This window comes from Platalea leucorodia (assembly GCF_965183815.1).
Source record: "Platalea leucorodia genome assembly, chromosome: Z".
NCBI lineage: Eukaryota > Metazoa > Chordata > Aves > Pelecaniformes > Threskiornithidae > Platalea > Platalea leucorodia.
This window is the reverse complement of record NC_138858.1, coordinates 17,381,529-17,398,957: the sequence shown is the minus strand read 5'-3', so window position 1 is coordinate 17,398,957 and position 17,429 is coordinate 17,381,529. Positions and strand designations below refer to the sequence as shown.

General features: G+C 40.5%; 1 protein-coding gene across 1 annotated transcript in view; it reads left to right on the top strand.

Moving 5' to 3' along the window:
* Positions 1-1,516: 1,516 nt before the first annotated feature.
* Positions 1,517-17,429, top strand: part of FGF10 (fibroblast growth factor 10) — a gene marked incomplete at its 5' end in the record, with an annotated part of 63,059 nt that continues 47,146 nt past the window's right edge. Inside the window, one exon of the mRNA XM_082335455.1 lies at positions 1,517-1,853. Within this exon, the coding sequence (XP_082191581.1) occupies positions 1,517-1,853 (337 nt within the window). The remainder of the gene's footprint in view (positions 1,854-17,429) is intronic.

The window sequence follows — 17,429 nt, the reverse complement described above, 5'->3', positions numbered from 1 at the left end:
GACAAGGAGGGTGAGGGTGGGGAAAGAGACACAATAAATCTTGAGAGGCTTAAAAGGAAGAGCAGGCTAAAGTGTGAACTTTTTATTTCAGCAACGGAAGCGAGAAATCAGTGATTCATTAAAGGAGGGAGAAAGACCTCCATGGAAGCTGGCAAAGAAGGAGGAAAAGGAGCTAATTATGTCTCTTCCCTTTTTACTCTCTCTGACCAGTATATAATCTGCTTTTCCAGGGTCTGCCTGTAGTATATACTTCTTTCCAACCTCTCCACCCAACCCCTCCTCCAGCGGGGGGAGGGGGAGATCTAGCAGGCAACAAGCTCCAGGTGGCTTTCTCAAGCACTCCACTGCCAAAAAAATAAAATAAAATCCTCGGCTAGAAAACAAGTTTCTTGGGGGGGGGGGGGGGGGAAGGCTCGCTAGAGGGCATTGGTTCAGCCTGTGAGACAGGGAAATTAGTAAAGCATGAGTCTCCAAGCCATGCTGGTGGCCGGCGCTCCGAGGAGGAGAACGCTTTAGGAGCAATTAGCAGCGAGCCGAAGGCGGCGGCTGCCGCTGCCGCCGCAGCCCGGGAGGAAGCGAGGGCAGCTCCCGGGGCTCCCTCCGCAGCAGGCACCGCTCGCTGCAACTGCAAAAGGGTTTCAGATGTCCCACCGCTGCTTGACCCCCTGCAAATAAGGGTTGACCACCAGAGGCACGTCCCACCTCTGACTTGTAATCGCTGACATTTAGGCTACAGCTTCCAACCTGTTTACAACCAAAGGGGGAGGGAAAGGAAGGGAAGGGGGGGGGAGACAAGTTGGGATTTTTCCCTCTCTCTCTTTCCCTCTCTCTCTCTCTGGATTTTTTTTTTTTTTTAATACTGTTCTGGAGAATTCAAAGCAAAACAAAGAAACTGCCTCCTCTGGGGTTGTCAGTGAGAAAGGACGAGTTGTGCAACTGGTTTGGGATTTGCAAAAAGACAAGGGGGTGGGGATCAGAAGAAGGTGCAAAGCCACAAAGTGTGAGTGCGTGTGTGTGTGTAAAGGGGTATGTGTGAAAAATCCCTTCCAGCACCCTTTCCGCTGGTTATTATTTATTTTTGTTGTTGCTGTTGTTCACTTTGCTGTCATCTATTTTTCAGACCTTTCTGCATCTAAGATGGTGAAGAAAGGAGTGAGGAAGAGAACAAAATAACTACTGGGAAGTCTCAAACCAGGTTGGGGAGTGTGTGTGTATGTGGGGGGGGTGGGGTGGGGAAGAGAAAAAGGAAAGAGGATTAACCACAGCAACCCCCCCAAAAAAACCAACAGCTCTTTTTTCTGAGGGAGGACTCGAAGGATTAAAAGGCAGCAACTTCTGAGGCGATTTGTCCCCTGAGTTATGGATGTTGGTGCACTTACTTCAGGCCAGATCAGAGCTCAGAGGGATCTAACCAGAAGCAGCAACCACCGGCTCTCCACTTGCCTTTTACCAGGTTTTACCCTTCCAGTATGTTTCATTTGATAAGACATTTTCCAGCGCCCAGAGTTTCAGTACAATGTGCAAATGGATACTGACAAATGGTGCCTCAGCCTTTTCCCACCTGCCTTGTTGCTGCTTGCTGCTGCTCTTCTTGGTGTCTTCTGTGCCTGTCACCTGCCATGACCTCGGCCAGGACATGCTGTCCCCGGAGGCCACCAACTCTTCTTCTTCATCATCCTCCTCCTTCCCCTCGTCCTTCTCCTCTCCTTCCAGTGCGGGGAGACACGTGCGGAGCTACAATCACCTCCAAGGAGACGTGCGCAAGAGGAAGCTCTACTCTTACAACAAGTACTTTCTCAAGATCGAGAAGAACGGCAAGGTCAGCGGCACCAAGAAGGAGAACTGCCCCTTCAGTAAGTACCGCTCTGCCGCCGCGCCGCCGGGCAGCGGCTGCCGGCCCCCCAGCGCCCCGGCAGCGGCAGCCCCGGCCCCGGCGCTGGGGAGGGAGGGGAAGGGAAGGGAAGGGAAGGGAAGGGAAGGGAAGGGAAGGGAAGGGAAGGGGCAGGAGGGGGCGCCGGGCAGAGGTGGGGTGCAGGGGGCTCCTGCGGGACGCCGCTCCCCGCCAGCCCCTATCTGCAGGTCCTCCCGGTTACATTTGTTTTGCAAATGGCTTCGCCGAGCAGTTTGTTTCTTTGCCTGGCAGAAGAGCGAAAGATTTGCAAGGATGTAGCGCGGAGTGTGTGTTGGGGGGGGGGGGGGGGGGCATTGTCTCCCGAATCTGAAAATCATTAAAGCGCCTTGTCATTAAAGTGCCTTGACGAGAACGCTGTATTGAAACAATGCATCGGTATCCCCCGCGCACACACACACGCACGCACTCTCCTCCCCAACCGCACAAGCGCTGTCTGCTCCCCGAGCCCAGAACGGGGGCTGGGTTTTTTGTCCCCCCCCGGGCTGGGATTTTGCTGGCGTTGCCGCCTGCCGCGGGGGTGCCCGGCGGGCGCGGGCAGCCGGTGAGGCGGTGCCGGGGCTGGTCGCTGGCCGGCGCCCCGCCGCTCCCGGGCGGCAGCGCCGCTGTACCGCTACGCGCTCCCTGGTAAACATCTGGGGCTGGGCTCGCACAGACCTCACACGCGTTTCATTGTCATTTTTTTTTTTTTTTCCTAAAGAAATTATTTCAAAGTAAAAGTCGTATGGCTGTTCCCGTGGCTGAAGCTTCGAGCTTTTCTGTAGTACTAATTAGGCTTTTAATAACAACATGCTTCTGGTAATGTATTTTTGGCTGTCAGTGCTAGAAATGTAACCTTTATTCGGCTTTCCTGCCTGTGCAATCTCAAATTGAAGTAACTGTAGTAAATCACGATATATTGCGTTGTAACTCTTAAGTGACTGCATCCCACTATAGTAGCATGCTGAGAAAGTAAGCTCTGTTATGCAAGTGTTGGAGGAAACTCTCTGACTTGCTTCGCTGGTGGAGAAACACATTTTGGTTCTTGGGTTGTTTTACATAAATGCAGATAAATCTAGGGATAAATCTTCTGTTAAATTAAAACAACTTAGGGTGACTTAAGTAGATCCCTTCTTAGGTAATGTGTAAAGTATGGAGTACTTAAGCAGGTTGCCATGCTGTATGATAGACATTACTGTTAATTCAGCTGTATTTCTATTAAATACCCATAATACAGGCTTACAAAGAGAGAGGAGAGGGCTGCTGTATCATATGTCACTACTTCACTTGCTCCACCTTGCAACTTCATACTTTATCATGCACTTAATGTTTGTAAAAGCTTTAGATGTCAAAGCAGCTGAATCTTACCACCTCTCTTTCTGTATTTTGTAGAAAGACAGATTATTCAAAAACATAGCTATGATGAAGGCTTCACTTTGATGAATTTGTGTGGAATGAGGTCCTAGCACTGTATTTCTTAGATTACTTTCGTTTGTGGAGGAGCACAGCATCATTCCCCTAAAATGGGATTCTGAAAGCTTTGTGTGCATCTCTGAGCACACCAGCCACTCTGTGTAGAACATTGCTGCCAAAAAGGTGATAAGGGGCCCAGTCTGACAACAGTGTACTCAGAGAAGTAACTGCTCTTCTGAGCAGTTGCACTTAGCCAGCAAAACTTCTCAGTGAGTAAAGTTGCACACATGCATGAGCTTCTGTGAGATCATGCCAAGAAGAGGTAGAATACACTGAAAGGCACATATACGTCTTTCTGCTCTTTCAGTCTACACGCAAGAACAAGCGCCTGCAACTATGGAGTGTGATTCTTTTTTTCCTGGTTTTCCAGTCAGTACATCAGAAAGAGAATTGGCATTCTTGGTAATGTCATGGTTATTGTCACATCTGCAGAGTATCTACTGAAAGAGAGGAGAATGTAATTTGTTTCATATAAAAGCAAAACAATGTCTTTATTATACAGACTTGTATCCTGTCCCTCAAGTTTATGTGCAGTGAAGAAAGGACTCCCATCATCTTCAAACTTACAACTTGCTAACTTATATCACAAAGTCAGACCTAGTATACAACACCTTTAAATACAAAACAATTAAGATCTTGTTAGCAGAAGATAAGTCAAATAATTGTGTTACTCTGTAATAGTCACTATCATTTGCAGTGTGAAATTGTGTTTTCTGTAGAAGTACATGGTCTGAGATCATTTAAGAATGTATTTACTGTACTTGCCTGTATTTCAAGGGTGTCTGTGTAGCAAAATGTTGCAAGTGATTCACAAAATCTATGCTTTTCAGAACCTCACAAGTAGCTGTGCCATCATAATGCTGCCATAATCCCTAGCTGGACTGATTCCATGCAAGTCTATGGTATCTTTAAGATAAAGTATGTAGCTACATGTGCATAGATTTCTGCCATGCTATGCATGGGGGTTAGCCAGCCAGCCAGCCCACTAAATTGTAGCCTGTTTAACAGTAAAGGCTATTTAATCTCTAATATTAGTTCCTCTCTCAAAACCATTGCTTTCCTAAAAAAATAATAGTGACTATTCACACACACGACTTTGAAATATTCTAATTTGGAGGCTAATTTTCTTTGTCTCATATGCTGATGTTTAAAATCTATTTATGCTGCAGTAAAGCCTTATCTGTAGGGCTGTAAGATCATGATATGTTGTGTAATTAGACAACAGCTTTCATGGCTGACTGCCAATTAAGCACTGTCAAGAAACAAGAACAGTTGAAGAAAGTCAGAATAAACATTCAGAAAACAGAATTTAGTCTCCAGCCTTTAAATGGCTCAAGCGGCATTCATAGATTTGCTCTATAAATATTGTGTAGAGTGTGCTAAATTAAAGTTTACTCTGGCAGATGTTTTCCAACTTGATTGCTTGGGACTATTCCATCAGTCTTTCTATACCTATAGGGTAGTGGGAACAGAGGTGGCTTCTGACCGCTATGTCTGGGGAGGCTGGGGGAACTTCAGCATTTGGCATAGCTGGAGGGTGTCTGTCACTAGATAGAAGTAGGACACTTTTTACGTTTTGTTTTATTGTTCCTTAGATCTGGAAGTTTGTCCTCAAACTGCAACTATTAGCTCGTCCCACAGCAGCACAACTCTGAAGTTCCTTGCCCATGTTCTTGATAGAGCCATTTGCATGCATGAATAAGGAGAGCTGTACTGTTTTCTGGTGACTTTAAGTACTTGTTGGGGAGAAAACAAAGCCAAAAAGCCTCCAAAGAGCAATTACAAAACCTTTCACTATAACTTGAGATCTGGGATGACCAAGAGAAGCTTAAGCTATATATTAAAATGGAGAGATAACTGCATGTGTGCAGATTCTGACCTTACTTGCACCCAGAAAGCTTTCTGGAAGATGGCAAAAGTGTTTGGGTTTAATGTATGGCATGCATTGGGCTACATGATATATGATAAGCTGGTTCAGGAAAACTTGACCATATTTTCGAGTGTTATACTATTTTCAACTGACTTCTAAGTCAACTGTTAATAGTGCTATGAAGCACACAGACTTAAAATTTACAGGACAGATCTTAGTGGCTGAAGAACAGTAACACAATATGTGATGCTTAATTAGCAGCAGCTAACCTGCAGTCTGTGGAGGGAGTTCTGCCGGAGCCAGGATTGCAGGATCAGGCCATTATTTAGGTACGTGTTTAGGGAGTGGAGTGTTGTGTCATTGAGCCTGGATATTAATGGGAAGAACTGCTGGAGCGATTCCTGCGGGCTTTGGACCAAGCAGTGCTATGCAAAACCCACGGTAGATGGCGGCACAGCCACTGTCTGATGTCACCTCTTCTCGAAGTAGGTGAACAAAAAGGGGCTGGATCCTCAGCTGTATGAGTTAATTTAGCTTAAGCAAAGCTAAAAGGGCTTACACCAGCTGAGATTCTATTAATTGGCCTTCTGAGCATCCAAAATGGATTAATCCAAACAGTGCAAAGGCACTGCAATTGTAGAGTAAGAGAGTTCACGGGGGGGAGCTAGCATGAAATAGTTAGCTACTTCTCATGAGCTAACCTATTCCAGGCTTTTCCCTTGAGTATGCAATTATCTTGTATACATAGCTTTAGGATCTGCTGAAGGCCCTGTTAGTCTTTAGTTTTGCTTTAGTTAGTGTGGGATCAGATTAGCAACATAGTGATTAATAGCCAGAAAGTTTTGAGCCTCATTCTGTAGCCCAAAAGATTGTAAACAACCACTCTAATTACTAAAAATGCTGAACATTAACACCGAGAGTTTTAAGTGTGTGCATGTACATGACATATAAATACAGATTTATACTATATATCAGGTTAAATACATAAAAATAGCATTAAACTGTTTTGATTAAGTATATTCAGTTTGGTACTCAGTTTTTTAATTATACCTCAGGTACCTCAGCTGTAAAACTCAAACCAGATTAGAATACTTGGTAAAATATGTTCTTTTGTTACTGAATATTTTTTAAGTCTTTGGGGTTATCAGCTACTCATGAGCTGATGTTTGTCAATTAATGTGAGAACTTTTCTCTGTTTTTCTGAAGGCTGATTAGTAGGCCTATGTGTTTTGTTGTTTTACTCTCCATAGAGATCTGGTTTATTTTTTTACCAGTCAAAAAGACTTAAAATAGGAAATAATACTGTTTTAGTAAAGTAATTTGAATCTTAGGTTCTTTACTATGAAATGTATGAGTTCTTATGGAGATGATTTCTCACTTTAAGTCTTTTTTTTTTTTCTTCCCCCTCTGCAGAACTCAGTTACATAATTTATAACCAGCAGTATACAACCTTAGGCACTTAGGATTTATGAATGTGGAAAGAATTGTACTATTTAACGTCTACATGACACTTTCCTGTTACCCTTACTGCATTCCTGCCTTGTGGACCCTCCATGCTGATACTGTAGCCGTGTCATAAATCTGTTCAAAATATACAGTTGTAAGAAGTCTTTTTGTCTTCATAAATCTAACTTATAGCCACTTGCAAAAAAAAGAAAGAGTTAGGAGCAATTGGAAATTTGTTCTTCTTAAAACCTCAGAAGAAAGAAACCAGGGGCATACAGGCTTATAGATGCTGTGCTGCTGTTTTAATGAGAGGGTTCTCAGGTAGTGGCTCGGTCAAAGCTTCCCTTGAAGATGGCGTTAGCTGAGTGAGCACTATAGAATCTGCTTACACTTCTGAAACATCTTGGATGCATTCACTCATAGGATAAGATCCTCTGTTTTGAAATAAGGCATTTTAAGATGACTTTCAGATGTCTTTGAGCTGTGTATGTGAATAGGGGCCTTTTTACTTCGAATGGGAGTCAGATCGGATCCTGCAATAGGGGAGTTTTCATTTATTCTGTAAAGCCTTTCATTTTGGAAAAGGAAAAAACTTTCTATGAGCAAATCTTGTTAACCTGTGTGTCTTAAGTTAAAAATAGCAGGTACCTGTAGGGACATAGGGCAGCATCTCCTGTCACAGTGGATTCCTGACTTTTCCTCTGAGCAAGTAATATAATCGCACAAGAAGTTTCTAAATTGGAAAAAAAAATCTTTGTAAACAATATTGTATTTCTATTCTTAAGCTTGATATTTAGGATGCTAGAAATAGTGTCAGCAAAGCAGACAAATTATTTGTTCAACTTGGGATTTGTTATAACATTCTCTTCATGGCCTGTTTTTGTTTATTATTCTCAGTTGTCTGAAGAGGTTTCTGAATCAAGCTCTTACAGTCCCTTCTTCCCCAAAATAGCACCAAGTTGAAATTTCAGTTTGCATATTTTGAACACTTGCTACCATTACTTGCAGTTGCCGTAAGACACTGAACTACCTTATATTCTGGGGTTTATCATATAATGACCTCTTTGCCACTTTGAACAGCACAAATAGTTTGAACATTTATCAGCATTAGCAACCACCATCAGCTTAATGAGACTGCATGGAAAAATAACTTTTGCTTGCTTTGGGCTATGAAAACCAAGTTATCAGATAAGAAATGGAGGATGCATTTAGTTAACGTTAGCACACGTATGTTTCTCGGTCAGTAGGTATACTAGTACCGCTAGTCTAATTGTACTTATGAAACAAATTCTCCTTCTTTTGCTTTGACAACTCATTTTGATGCAATATTTTAACATCTTGCAGCCTTTCATTGTTCGGATGCTTTGAACAAAAAAAAGCAGTCAATGGTACTGGCAACCATTAGTTCTATTAAATAGAAAGATCGTTTCCTAGCTGTATTAATTACTTCTGTTTCTAGTGCCGATTTGTTGTAGAACATCTCTGTTAGTTACAACATAGTAAAAAGGAGACAGGAAACACTGTTATATGAAGTTTTGAAAAGTCAGCCTGGGAAAATTCTCTATGTTTATGAAGAAAATTAAAATCTTCAAGGGTAGGAGTGAGAAGGAAGCGGCTTAATCCTTAATCACTGAATGGATATTAAAACTGAATTAATTCTCTGAGTGGATTATTAAAACTGATTATGCTACTTCATGAGTACAGTGCAACAAGTGGAAGTTGCAGGGGAAAGAAATGGTTACAAGTGAGCCAGGTCACACATTAAATAATGGCTTTAAAGGCACTCTGTGCTTTTAAATTAGGTCACTTGTGTTCTTTCTTTGAACATTCAGTTCTAATTGCAACAATAAATCAAAGAATACACTCAAAGTAGATTCCCATGTAAGGTGGACAACTGGACAGTGCCTTTTTACTGCTACTAACACGTGCATCCAATTACTGGGTTGATATACTCACAGTGTCAACTGTAAAGCATTCCCCTATTTTATAGTTAGTCTAAAGAATTATTAGCCTGTCCCCTTTCACATTTACCTCTAAATAATCTGTCAGTAGTGTATATCTTCTACAGTTAAAGAGGAATTTTCACATGCATCGAAGCTGACTTTCAAGAAAAAGGAAATGTTGAAACTAGACCAAAAAGTTTCATTCCTTTTCTCCCTCCTCCCTTCCGTAATTTCTGGTGTTGTGCAAGAGAGGAGAAGTCGACAGATACTAGAAACATGAATGCTCATGAATTTTATATAAAAACAAAGATCAGATCTTTCATAAACCTTGATTTAGTAAAGCAATATGATGCCTACTCCTTTCATGGTGGAAAACATATGTGAAGCATAATAAACTTAGTTGGGTTTTGTAGTTCCTAACTCCTCTTCCTGCATGGGGAGCAGAGGTGAGAATGGGGGGCCAGAGAAGTCCAGTTGTTCCTCCTTCTTCTGCCACTGATATTAGAGGTTCAACCATAGAAATGTTCAAACATAGAAATTGCATAGAAATAAGGAAATAGAAGGTTTTTTCAGGTTCCTGATGCACATCTGTGCAGCTGTAGTCAGTGTGTGTGTGAGTTGGGGGGGAAACACTGAAGCATTTTGGAAGCATTCAGGATGTTGTTTAATTGGAATTAAGGCACATTGCTAAGTGGAGGGGTGTAAATCAATGATATCATGCCTGCATTAGAAGAAAGGGATGGGAAGTGTGACGAGTGCCAGGGCAACACTAGAAAGAATGACAAGAAAGAAATAGGGGCAGCATGTGTCATGGGTGGGAGAGAAGTGGGGAAAGGGGGAGTGTGGCTTACCCTTTTTTGGCAGCTGTGAACTGTCAGTGATGTTGAATTGTCCTGTCTCATCTCACTCTGTCATCAGTTTGCTCACAGACTGAACCTATGAAGCCATTAAGGTGCGTGTTGAATTCGTCTAAAAGTGTGTAATCAGTGTTGGGATATAAACTCTTCCCACTTCCAATTTCATTGTGTCCTCTCTGACCCTACTGTATAGATACTAGATACTACTTGGTACATGCTCTGGGATTCTCTTCTTTACATTACCCTTTTCAAGAGGATTAATAACCTGCTTTATTCCCAATGTCAAAGTCAGTACGGACTACTTGCAAACAGAAAGGTGGGCAAACTTGCCCTTGGAAGTAATAAGCTATTTAAAGCAGCCACAAGCAAACCTGTATTAAAGAAGAAAAAAGTTGGGGTTTTGTTTGATTGGTTTTTCTTCAATTTTTCACTATGCTAGTACTATCCACTATGTTTGTTATGAGAAACACACACCTGAAGGACATCAAGATATCCTAAACTTCTAAGTGGTTTAATCTTCTGAGGGTGGAATAGGGTATTTTTATGACTGATATTTTTAGTGTTATCAAGTATGTCATATTTTGTAAGCTTATCTTTAAGATTTGAAGTAGTTACATAGTTACAAGTTCATATATTCAGTAACTTTGTTACTACAGTGAGCAAGGGAATATGTGCTCACTGGGATACGGGATTACTATTTAATATGAAGTGGATTTTATAAGACTGCAGTTTTAGTGCTTCTTTTCATACATTTTTATGACATTTTAGGAGATGCTAAAGCTCCTGATGTTCGCTGAAACAGTCTTTTGATTTCAACAGAACAAAAGTTTGTTCTTTGTGTATGTCCCAGATACTTATTTTTTCCTTATGGTTTTCCTGGAGGTAAACATTAAAAGTGTAAACCACATCAATCTGGAAGTACCTCTCTCATCTGCCTGAAGTATCTTAGTGGCACCTATCCTTGGAGGCAAGGAAGCTAATGAAGTCCTTCCCCTGAACTGTAACCTTAGCTGTGTCCTTCTCTCCTCTCTCCGGGGGAAGCAGTGGTGCACATGGCCCACATTCTGATGACAGGCCACCTTTCCTTTGTCAAAACACTAGTGCTAATAACTGCAATACATAAATTGTGTGCTCACTGAGGATCTGTAACTGCAAAACTAATGGTAACATGAAAAGAAGCAGCAGAAAGAGTCTAGAGCTAACCACGTGAGCTGAGCTGTGGCCACTTTTTCTTAGTCTGCTTCAGGGTCTAGGCCTGGTTGCTCAGCTAGCTCTTCAGGTGCTGAAAAGAGAACCTCCTCCCATAAAAGATACATGTGTGATTTTGGTGCTGCCCTTACTGCGGTCAGCAGTAGGTAGTTTGGCCAAAGGGCTGGGTAAGGCACCACCATGTCTAAACTGGAGGAGAAAGTTAGTATGAGCTGAGTTTCACCGGGTGTTCTGGGGTACAACCAGACTTTAATGTTTCATTGTTTCAGCTTCTTACAGGGGAAGACACGTGTTGTGCAAATATGCCGATTATTACTAACAGTAACATTTACTGTTGTGTCTGTTAGCTTTTATTCATAGACCAGCACCACCTCTGCTTCCAAACACCCATGAGCACACACAAGCTATGACTTACTTAGGGCAATGAATAGTTTAAACCACTTAAGCGGCTAAACCCAAATTTACTAAGATTAACACTGGGAGGTGCAAATTATGCCCTTTCTGAGGCCCAGAAGTGGACTTAATTCAAGCAGTTTCACTGCTTCCCTTGGGTTTTGCTTTGTGGGCAGTCCTAGTCCTAGGCCAACGAGGTTGGAGTGAGGTGCTGAGATAATGCAGACTGGCAATTCTGTCCCTCTTGGTAATGGCAATGTTTCCTATTGCCAACATACGGTGGGAGATACTGCAGGACAGGGGGAGGGGGACAATACTAACAAAAATCTCTGCTAGAAGTACTATGTGGAGAAATGGACCATTTCTCTCACAGTTTCACATGCCTGAATAACCTGAGGAGTGGTAATTGGAACCCAGTCTGTACATCCCATGACATTTAGACTATGCAACAGGTATATATTACTTAGTTATTCATTGGTATTTCCATTTCTCATATGGCATAAATAAGTCAAGAACAGTGACTGCAGGTTGCTTCAAAGCTGGTGACAATTGTGTGTTAAGGATCTACAAGACTGAACCCACTGACATTGCTAAAAACATTTTGAGATCAATTTATGGAAGACATAGAAAGATTATGATTAGTAAATGCAGTGTGTGAAATACCTTGCTATAGGGGTTTGGATGAGGAAATGCACACCAGCTGGCTGGTATACCTCACAGAACATCTACTCCACTAAGGTTGCAACTAAATTGGTTGGGAAGGAAAAGGTCCAACACAAGCTTTCCTTGTAGAAGAGTTTGTGGGTTTTTTTGAACTTCAGAAAGATTCTTAATGACCATGATGGATTTCTTTACCAAAACAAGGCTGAAATGCATAAGGGCTGAAATAATGATGTAGGATTGTGGGAAACTAAAGGGTCATGTCCTTCACCATGTGCTGTGAAGATACCCTGGGCATAAAGAGAGCTGGGGGACTCTTCTGAGTTCCCTGTACTCCTCCTGCTGATGGTCAAGCAACATAGAGGAGGAATCTACTTAAAGAAAGAGGGAAGAAGACTGAACAATTTGGCACAAGGATAGTCTGCAGGAGCTAAACTTTGAGTATAGGGAGTGCCATAAAGTGTTAGGCATTATAAAATCTCAGGTCCTATATATGTTTGTTATCCATTGTACCATGAAATTTATAAATGTATTTGACTCTAATCTCTTTTTGCCTCTTTGCTGCCTATAAAATGAGGATAGTAATACTTCCTACATGAGCAAGGGTGTTATGAAAACAAATTATTTGTGAAACACACCAGTAACACTGTGACGAGTGCCAGGGAAGAAAAAAAAAACCCGGATGGTAATCATTCTCTTTTTATAGAAGGGTTTGGATATAAGGAATAACAAGGGCAGTTTTGTCCTCTTATGGAACAGGAAAGAGCAGGCTACTTCTTAACTCTAGCAGACTTAGGTGTTTGTCTTTTGACTAGAAAAACTTAAGATTCCCTAGGAAAAAAATTATTCTATAGCCTCTCTTGCAAGTATTCTGTCAAGATTACTCAACAAATTTGTTGCATAGCATAATACAAAAGTTTATGGCAAAATAGCTCCTAACCAAACAGCATGGGCATAGACACAAATTGAATCTCTCCTTCTGTCAACCTGAGCTCTAGATCTGGTTGTGCTGCATCAGCATTATAGGCATAAGCAATGTCAAAATTTATTTTGGTTTAAAGGTATGAACATTAGGATGTTTCAGCTCAAGGATCTATATAATTTCCATCATTAAACATTTAAAATATAATTGCAATTTCATTCTCTTCTCTTTACGGTCAGGCCTATCAGTCAAAGAAATTTGAGCATGATCTCCACCTAATATATATTGTATTTGGCCTTATTATATATTTTTGGGACTGCCTTAATTTCCCTGAAATGCTGTCTATGTGTTGAAGTTAAGCTACTGGAATTATTTGTTCAATTTTAATTTCTTTTCCTACCTTTTTTTATTATTGATACTTCCACTTTAGTGTCACAGACATTATTCTTTCAGTTTAATTTATTACAGTTACTTTCACATGTCACAACTTCTCTTTGAAATGACAGCCATCCAAGTTAAAGTCTTTTCAACTTTAGGAAAAACACATATAATGAGGCTGACACTTGGCTCATGTGGTATTAATCTGGTCTCTTGGTCATTTCTTCTGTGTCTCCTGCTGCAGTCTGCTCTCAAAAAGACATATCTGCAGCTGGGGAGTACATAAGATTAACTTCCGCCTCTCTGTGGCTTCTTGCCTCAGACCACACACCAAATAATTCCTCAAAGCATTATCCAGATTTGCTCAAAATTCACCATGCTTGCTTTATGCCTTCAGTTCTGCCACACATGCATTTGTGGACTCTGCATGCATCTGATTCTGCTTATGAAACAGGAAACATTCTGCAAAGATGAGGATTTGGAGACAAACACTATTGTAAAATATCTATAATAATTTTTTCTGTGGAACTCTTCCCTTTTTGGTTTTGCTGATTTTATAAATGTACACAGTAGACCATAAAGGTCAGCGAGATGTAACCTTTTTGCTTTCAGCTGTACTCAGGGCATAACGAAGACTGGTGTAGCTTTCCAGTACAGACGGAATTATAGTAACTCCTGTGTCCAAAATGAAATAAAAAAAAAAGAAAACCATAGTGCTTATATTCAGGAAGCTCTTTAGTGCTGTTTGAACTATTAAATTCAATAATGCTACAAAAAAAATTGCCATGGTGTGGATGGAGGAAGTATTAGTCAGCTCTGTTATCCAGAGACCTCCAAACTTTAATCAGAGTTTAAAATCCTTAAAAAGGGAGCCACGGATGTGAGGAGTACGAGTACCTGTGCTCACACACCAATGCAGACTCGAGGTATCTGTAATGATGAGCAGGAAAACCAGTAGGTAAAAACATCTAACTACTTTCTGTTACTTTGCACTTAATACAAGAAGTTATAGCTAAGGTTACCAGACACTTCTCATTAAGTCTGTAATGGGGATGGGAACATAATTTTAGTGTTTGAGTAAGCTTCAGTCTGGCATTTTCTAATATTCTTATTGTTGGTTTTTCAACTAAATATTTTTTCATGGTAATTTCAGAATCTTTCTGCTTTTCACAGTAGCCAGTCATAAATGTATATATAAGCTCTTCATTTATAGATGTGGTTTGTCTGCCAAGCTATGGAAGTTCTACATGCAAAACTCTCTGTTACGTGCTCACAGACATACTGATAACACAAGAGTAGATTGCATGATGATGCAACTTATGTACCGCATAAGATGAAGTTTCCAAAGAATCTCTATGGGCCCTAACTGAAGAGCATACTTACATTTTCAGGTGTAATCCTTGTGCAGCTGTTGCTGCGAGCTCGTCTGAGAGCTCGCTCTATCAAGTTTATGATGTAAAAGTTCTCATGATGTGAAACATCTTGAGAATAAGTAGAAATCTGTGCCATTATTGCAGTATTTGGAGAGATTAGATTAATGTCTTCAGGAGGACCATAGCATATGCTTTACCTAGCAAAGGATGACAAATGCTAGAGACTTCTAGATATCTAGTAATAATTTCAGAGTTTAGTCAGTTGAAGAACTTATCTCAGTCACCTGTTTCAATAAATACCTTGCTAATGAATCCTAGTTAACATGAGCCTGTAGCAGAGTTTTTTGCTGTTGCCTTTTTTTTTTTTTTTCCATTCCTTATCCAAATGGTAGATTTGTTTTCTGATTTTGAAGGAGAGCTGATACTCACAAGTCATATGTCACAAGCCACTAAAAGCGTCAAAATCTTACAGCAGGCCCTTGGTGGCTTGTTAATCTCTCCTTTTTTTTTCCCCCTCCTTTTTTTAAAGGAAACAGACTAATTCACTTAAATATAATGAGAGCCATGCTTGCCATAGCCTACTTTTTAAACAGTGTCAGCCCAAGTAAGATCTGTCTTATTTCTTCACCTCCTTTTCTTGGCTCCAACAATTAAACACAAAGCTGAAAAATACAGGTTTTTATGGTAGAGCTATTTCATGTGTCAAATGAGAAATGGAGGCTGCTGTTTTCATAACAGAAAAATATACAAGTGTTAGGGCAGGGAAGTTTTTCTTTTCCGTTGTGGCCGCCCTTCTAAATTATCATCAGCAACATGCAAAAGATAAACCTCCATGTTAAATAGGGAGACCAGATGTATTTTTAACCTCTTGCCCTCATTTTTCTAATCAGCTTCCATTAGGAACAAAAAGTTAAAATATCTCTAAACAAAAATAACTGATATGGTAAGGTGAACTTTTCAACTAGATAAGAGCTCTTTAGAAAAAGACAGTATTACAGAGTGCTGTGTTAGGCCAACAGACTGTTTTACTGTAGTGACATAGCTGTACTCAGAACAATAACTCCATGTTTACTTTTGATAAGTAGTGATAGAAATTTTGTTGAGTTGCAGCAAAAATGAAAGTAAAAAGCAGTTAAAATTCTCATGTGTTAAACTCTAGAAATATGCTGCAGATCTCAGGTTTGCTATTCAGTGTTAGACTTTTTCATCTCTACAGATGTTAGCTAACGAAATCTTGAAATATGGCTGTGTTATTTTCCTCTTCTTCAGAGACAGGGACCAACACAGAGAGTTTAAAGACCAGGTTTTTCTCTCTTTTATCTTTATTCAAGCTTATTCCATCATAAATCCTGGACTGATGATTCTACTCTGTTCCTTATTTTGTGTTCAGAAGTCAAAGGATGATATTCATGTTCTTAATAAAAATGGGTATTGAAGGGTGAAGTGTAATACTGTTTGTTTTATACAGCAGAGTAAGTCTTCAACATAGATGTACATGTATGACAGAATAAATGACAACTTTAACAGTAGTTAAGGATACAGAAAGAAGAACAAAAGTCTACAGAAGTGATTGAAGAAAGACCATAGGCAATTCTGTCTAAAGACAGAGGTATTGGAGAGTGTCTTCTCTTGGTAAAAATGCCTATCAGCCAGTGGAGTCGAGAAAATCGGTAGTGTTTGAAAATGAGTTGTTCTTAATGAGCAAAGCTAGGAGCTGCTGGTAACCTATAAGCTATCCTTTAGAAGAGTTTGGGAACTGAGTTTCTTTTACCATGAAAGATAAATGTTTTCAGTGCTGTTAATGTATTCACTGCAGATACCGGCTGGAGAGAGTCTGTCCTTTTGGAAGTGCACAGTCTGAAAACCAGCAGATTTTGCATATAGATTCTAAGTTCATAATTTTAATTGCTTCCTTCTCATACTGTTAAGCTTTTATGGATGAGTTAGTGTTTAGGAGAGCTTTAACTGAAGGAAAGGTACTCACCTGGGAACAAAAGAAAATTGTCTACAGAAAAGCAGGAGAAACAGGTCTGACATTGAAAAAATGAAGAGACTATTGGTATCAGGGAATCACTACCAGAAGTGAGTGAGTAAAGGAGAAGCCCTCCAGCAACTTGTTCTAACTCCTCTGCTGCAGGTTACTAAATCTCACGAACTCATGTTAGCATCCATAATTTCGCCCATGCAAAATCACACATCTGAGCTTTACTAGCTTAAACACAAGACTTCAGCCATCCTGGCTGATATCTAAAGCAAGTGTACACTGGAGTGTTTGGGGAGCAGCTAAGCTCCATCTGGGGAAATCACATAAAGACTGACTGGTATAGATTTTTTTTTTTCCTTTAGTCATGATTCATAACAGGGATGCAGGATGTTTTAGAAGGACAAAAAATAAAGGGATTGTTAAAAGGAGTGACATTTGATATAAAATCACCAAAATCATTTAGACTTTGAACAGAGAGGATGGAGTTTTGACCCTGTACCTAAATGCAGCAGTCCAGGATCTCAGTTATGCATTCTTCATATTTCTCTGAAATTGGCAATATAAAGTAGCCACTTTATTCACACTGTGATTTCAATTTCTATCAAAAGTACCATTTCAGCAGCTTATAAAAGTAATAATACCACCTTAGAACCTAGTCCAGGAGAAAATACCAGTTGATTTTATGGGTTGTACCAATCCTGGAAAAAGTTGCAGATGTCAGCTTTACAGAAGGCTGAAATAGCCAAAGGAAAAGGTCAGTTGTGGGATAAAGAGGAAAAGGAAATTAAAAAGGAATTCTTTGTGATACAAGCTGCAGTGGGGAGACAGGAGCACTCTGAATTCACACCATAAGCTCCTCATCTTTTGTGCCCTGCAACTACCTTAGAAACTCTGTCTTCTCCTTATCTGCATAAATTTCAAAGGTGAAACGCTAATATTAGAACCATTCCTACTGGATAGCTTCAGCAGACAGTTTCTGTGGAACAGCAGTCTATGCACGGTATCAATAGCATCTTTACTGCACTTCCAGAAC